The sequence below is a fragment of the Atta colombica genome, unplaced genomic scaffold (assembly GCF_001594045.1).
Source record: "Atta colombica isolate Treedump-2 unplaced genomic scaffold, Acol1.0 scaffold105, whole genome shotgun sequence".
NCBI classification, from domain to species: domain Eukaryota; kingdom Metazoa; phylum Arthropoda; class Insecta; order Hymenoptera; family Formicidae; genus Atta; species Atta colombica.
This window is the reverse complement of record NW_017259190.1, coordinates 4186003-4191933: the sequence shown is the minus strand read 5'-3', so window position 1 is coordinate 4191933 and position 5931 is coordinate 4186003. Positions and strand designations below refer to the sequence as shown.

The following is a 5931-nucleotide window of genomic DNA, read 5'->3' as shown; positions in this document are numbered from 1 at the left end:
TATCCTACAGTATTTAAATAATACATAATTTTTTTTAAGATTATGACACTATTTGAAATTAGAATAGATAAAGAGAATTATGTGAATATACGCATAATTATGTTAAGACATTAATATCCATATACGTAATGATATAATAATGTTATTATCGTTAAAAGGATTTGTATATCATTAACATTCTCATGTAATAAAATATTTCATTTTCACGAGATTAACTATGTACATTAACTTCAAAATTAAATTTATGGAAATTGAATTTTTTTGTAATAATAAATTAATAATTGAAATAAATGATTTAAAATTATTCTATTTATATTAATTAATTTTATGCTAAAATTACGTGATATTCAAATAAATTGTTATCTCTCTTTTTCCGATTAGAGGAACAAGGATTGGATATAACAGAACAATGTAATATTAAAATAATTTAATTGCACAGTTTGACAGATAGATTTCGACAAGCTTATGCATGTCTGCTGCCATTTGCTATCATAGCGGGTGTTGTTCTTTTTTTAAAAAAAATTATAATATAACTCGGAGAATCCATGAACAAAAATGTACCACAATCAAACAACCATGGTTGAGTTCACGGATACTATGTACACTTACTATAAATATCAAATTGATTTGAAAGCTTTGCCATCCTTCCATTAAACTCTATTTTCTAATCAAAGATTGAAGAATGTTAAATTATTTATAAAAGAGAAAATTTAAGGAAAATTATTTTTAATTTTGTGAATTCTTTTTCTATTTCTTGATTGATAGAAATAAAACTCTATACAAAACTGTTTTAGTTTTGACTCTCTTCGATGATAAAGCTTTGGCACCAATCTAATATTAATTTCTAATATTATATATCAGAAATATATTTGCAATTTATTATTTTTTTAAATAGATATCGATCGAAAAGGTCCATTTAAAAACGCCACAGATGAATTACGCTATCTAAAAAATATGGCGAACATGAAAAATTTCATTTAATTTCACGTGAATTCGTTACAATAAGTAGTAAAACGATATGGTGGAGGTACGGAGGATAAAAATACCAGTACGCGAACTTTGTAGACATGCATACGTTAATTGGACGGTGTTATGCATGAATGAGTTTACCCAGAACAAAAAAAGAATAAATATAAGTTGCGTGTACTTAGTCCAACGCTGCTGTATCGGCAACATGAAACTCGGGAGGGTTTTTTTAAAATTAATTTATCTAAAATTACCTCTTTGACAGGTTAACTCGTTTTTGCATAATTTTGCCCCGTGTATCGGATAATCGCATTTAACGTTGAATTGTTCTAGAATTTTGCGTTGGATTATATCCTCCTAGACCGACCAACCAGAGACTTTATTCGTGAAGGGAAAAAAAAAGAAAAGTTTTACTCTCCCATTCTTTATACGTCTGAAGTATGTCTCTTGCTAAATACTCTAAACACTTCTCTTTAAAATCACTGGCCGTTGTTGATCGATGTCATTTAATAAAAAAAAGACCGAACCGTAACTTAATATTAAAGCTTTCTACGAGTACATAAAAATGATTCTCATATTGAAAAATTGTTGTGACACAAAAACGTGATAATTATAAAATTCTTCGTATTTTTCTAGAGTGTCGCTACAAAATTCAACTTGTTGAAATCTCTATTAGGGTCCGATCCTTCATAATACATAATATTCGAAGTTGTTTTATCGCTAGTGCGATGCATTTTATGCTTATTGTTCTTGACTGTAGATAGTAGACAATGATGGTACTGTCAATTTAAGGTCTAACTCATAACATTACGACATTTGTAATGCTATTTATAAAATAGGGATAAATGAATGTTTGTCGATACCAAATACGATAACAAATAATTAATAAAAAGCTCCTTTTTAAATATATCTTACTTTTTAATTTAAAAATAAGATAAAAAGTTTAGGAGAGTCCTGATGATCTTAATCTTGACATATGTTGTCATAACCCCGAGTGACGTCCGACGATTAAAACTTTCTCAAGGTCACTCAGGGTCATGATAACATAGCGGGGATCCTCCTAAATTATTTACCAAAAATAAATTTGCAAATAATATTATACAAAAGAAATAAAAGGATTAATGTCTTAATATTGAATTTGTTACAATAATTCATGAAATCTATTTTAAATATAAAATATATAAAATGAAATTATGTAGATTTGTTTCGTTATTGCATCAAACTTTTTAAATTAATAGTTTTACTATTAAAAATATTACTATAACTATATATATTATATAGTTATCGCGCGATAATAATATACAGGAGAGTCCGCAAATAAACAATCAAACGTTAGGAATTTATTCTAATTTGTTTTGAAGATGAAAAAGTCATACGATTATGTGTCTTGTTTCTCTCTTTCTCCGAGTTATAGATACTTGCTCCCACAGTTTTCATCTGCGGTAAAATACAGCAAGAACGCTGAGAAAAATTCATAGAAGTTTCATCTTAGAACGAACTTTGCGCTTCTTTTCGTTTTAAAGGGGTGTGTCGTAGAAGGAACGCTTGATCGATGCTTCACGAACTGTCAAATAACGGAATAGTCGTCTTTCGAAGTTTGACCGCTTATTTCGGGTGCATCCCATTTTCTAGTCACGGCTTAGTACATTACGTCATCTGTCTTCGTGAAGCGCGATCCTGATGCGAATAAATAAGCGTCGCGAGGAATGATCGATTAATTTATCGTTGTCGCGATGCGATAACGGAGACTGAGAAAATACGACAAGGGCGATTAATTCACGACGCGATTCACAGTCGTGCGAGACCGAGTTTACTTTGAAAGTACAACAGGGTGGTCTCTCTCCGTATACGCGGGAATCCTAAATCGATGGGACTTAGGTTGGTAGTCGGTTACGTGTCGTTCGTGTCTATGAGAATCACGCGGGGTCACGCGACTGGGGCTGTGCTGGAAGCAGCTTCCTCGTTGCTGTTCTCGATTGGTCTATGCGATAAATGGTACGCCCGCGCCTTCTCCTCCCAGAGTTTTTCGCCAGCCAACACTCTGAAAGACAGAAATTGAATATATATAAACCGAACGATTATAATGCTTTCATAACTTCGGTTAGAATTCACAGATGATGTTTTTACTCCTTCAGAAATCGCATATACTTAGAAAACCTTTTAATATAACACCATATGAAAAAGCTATTTTGGATTATCCAATTAAATAAACAATGATTAGTCGATAAATACTATTTGATGTGATACTGATAAAAATCTGTAACGCAACATAAGATTCTCTTCAGCTTAAAATTAAGTTTGGTTATTGAAAGAAATTACTTTTTTACTTAAGAATCTTTGATTAATTTGAAGATTCGACAGTAATGTCCGTTTCGTTTTGTATCCCTGCAATATGTCAAAATAATTTCGTTCAATTTCAGTTTAATTCTGGTTCACGGTACAGCGTTTGAATATACATCGCTTGTGAGCAATACTATATGTAACAACTGTAACAGCCATGCAGCGTAACAAATGGGAACGTACCGTCTGGTGTTGTCGCTAACTAAACTGTCCGGTGCGCCATAAACGGGTGGATTCGCGTAAGGATCGTAGCCGAGTACGGAGAGCATTGGCGCGACGTCTGCCATCTCTCTCACCACGTCCTCGGGAATGTTACCGACCCATTTGGTTAGCGCTGCCAGATTTACAGGCTTTATGATTTGGTCCGATGACCTCTCGACCCTGTTGGTCAAACATGATTTTGACATTAATAATAATACGAAATGTCACATTCTATATACACATTTATTAATTTCGTTATATTAATTCAGCAAAACATCATTCTACTACATTATATAAATATTACTTTAATGCTGATAATGCGAAAAATTAATTTATCGTATTATTGTTCTGATATTAATAACACGAAGGATTATTTTGTTACGCTGTCACATCATTTTCGCATTATTAATACGAAATGCATTATATTATTACATTAATACATATTCAGGATTAACGACATTATTTTAATGCATTATTTTAACGTGTGTACATGCATTTCGCTCGAATCCCGGAATACTGTTAAGTCTAAATGCACTGCTATTTCCTCCATTCTTCTCGCTTACTTGCTCAGAGGCACTCCGCCGGGTTTGTTAATGAATTCCTCGTGATGCATCACAGATTCATTCCACGGCACGTCCAAATAATTTAATATTTTCTTCATCCATTGACGCGGATGTAGCACCAGCTGTTCATAAGGAACCATCAGACATCTCTCAGGTCCCAATTCCTTGCATTGACCGTACATTACGGAAATTGCGTGATTCCACCTGATGAGAGATTGCCGATACGACGTTAAATCGAATCCCGTTATAGTGACCTATGAAAAGAAGGCGTCTCTGGGAAAATCATATTGTACTATTTTATATATATATATATATATGTGTGTGTGTGTGTGTGTGTGTGTGTGTGTGTGTGTGTGTGTGTGTGTGCGTGCGTGTGTGTAATGTACATCTTGAATGAAAAACCTTGCATTCTATAATTAAAAAAATGTGTATTTAAAATGCGAAAGAACATATTTGATGGAATGTAGTATGCTACAATTATAATGATTTGCAATATTAAAAATTAGAAAAAAAACGCAAAAAGCAAATTAATAGAAAAAAGTTTTTTACTTACAAAATTTCATCAGCAATTTTTATTTAAAGTTTATTTCGACACAAGAATGACATAACTGTCGAACAACCAAACATATTTTTGAAAAAAAAAAAAAAAAAGAGAATAACGTAACGTTACATAAAGCTTTTTTTTTTACCTTCCTGGATATGATGGAATGCACCGTCGCGCGTCCATCGCGGACCATGAATATAAATTTTGCGTTCGGGAAGAGCTCGAGGATGTACGAGCCCATCTTTAGGGTGAGTGGATCCTTGTTGCACAATCTCGGCGCGGGCTCAGCATGTCGTGCTATTATTTCTAAGCAGAACGCCGCTATCGCGCTGTCTATCACCTATAGAAAAATAGTATATTCTCGATATTTCAAACCCCGAATAATACTCCTTCGCTTCGTAGTAAAACGTATCTCTCAAGTTTCATATGTGTAAATTTTAATTTTAATTATTCATGAGAGATGAAGAGTTTGGAGAAGTTACTGTGAGTATCTTACATCATCCTCTTGAACTAACACGACCAGCTTAGGATTCACATGAACAGCAAACTTTATAATTTCATGTCGCGATAATATAATTATTCAAACTACGCATGCAAATTTTTTATTCTTCTTCTTATTTAGTTTTAGGAGAGAGGGACATTTAAATATCGAGATAAGCATCCGAATAAATACATGCTGCGTTGTAGCGAGAAGTTTACGGAGCACTTCTTGATCTTTTTTAAGAGCGCAAGAGAAATATACCACTCTCGATAAAATAGGATAAACGTTAAAAATTTTTTCCTGCTGCAAATTTTTTCGTTGGACAATACTTAAATTATTTAGATCTGTCTCAGTGCTAAAATATACTTTTCCGCGCTTTTCAGAACGCAGACTTACCTCTTTCGAGATCCCCGCTTCAGTTAGCCGTACGTTTTCCTTCTCGGATTTAGACCAGTGCATCTTCATCTGGAGAATCCTTGGTATAACTCTGGTCTCCTGTCCGCATCTTAAATAAAATCCATAAAGATATTTGATCGAATATAATCTCTATTTTAAGGTCATTCTAAATCTATAATTCGTATCAGAGATTTCAGAATTTAATTTTATATGACTGTGTATCTCAATATATGTGTGTATTTTAATATCATTATTAATATATATGTTAAAAGTATCTATATATTATCTTAGCGATAACAAATTTTATTTTTCAACACAAATAATACTTTTATATCATATGGATATAAATTTATTTGCTCTCTTTTGCGTTGGGAAATGAATATTTATAAATATATATACATATATATTAATGCTGTTCTAGAAACTGATATATATATATA

General features: G+C 32.5%; 1 protein-coding gene across 4 annotated transcripts in view; it reads right to left on the bottom strand.

Annotated features, from left to right (window-relative positions):
• Window positions 1-2257: 2257 nt before the first annotated feature.
• LOC108691139 (protein-tyrosine sulfotransferase) overlaps window positions 2258-5931 on the bottom strand; it is a 76584-nt gene continuing 72910 nt past the window's right edge. For all 4 annotated transcript variants that reach the window (XM_018198798.1, XM_018198811.1, XM_018198805.1 and 1 more), the window contains 5 exons: window positions 5492-5600; window positions 4760-4954; window positions 4071-4324; window positions 3490-3687; window positions 2258-3007 (listed from right to left, as the gene is read on the bottom strand). In XM_018198798.1, coding sequence (XP_018054287.1) covers window positions 2893-3007; window positions 3490-3687; window positions 4071-4324; window positions 4760-4954; window positions 5492-5600 — 871 coding nt within the window. In that variant the 3' untranslated portion in view covers window positions 2258-2892. The remainder of the gene's footprint in view (window positions 3008-3489; window positions 3688-4070; window positions 4325-4759; window positions 4955-5491; window positions 5601-5931) is intronic.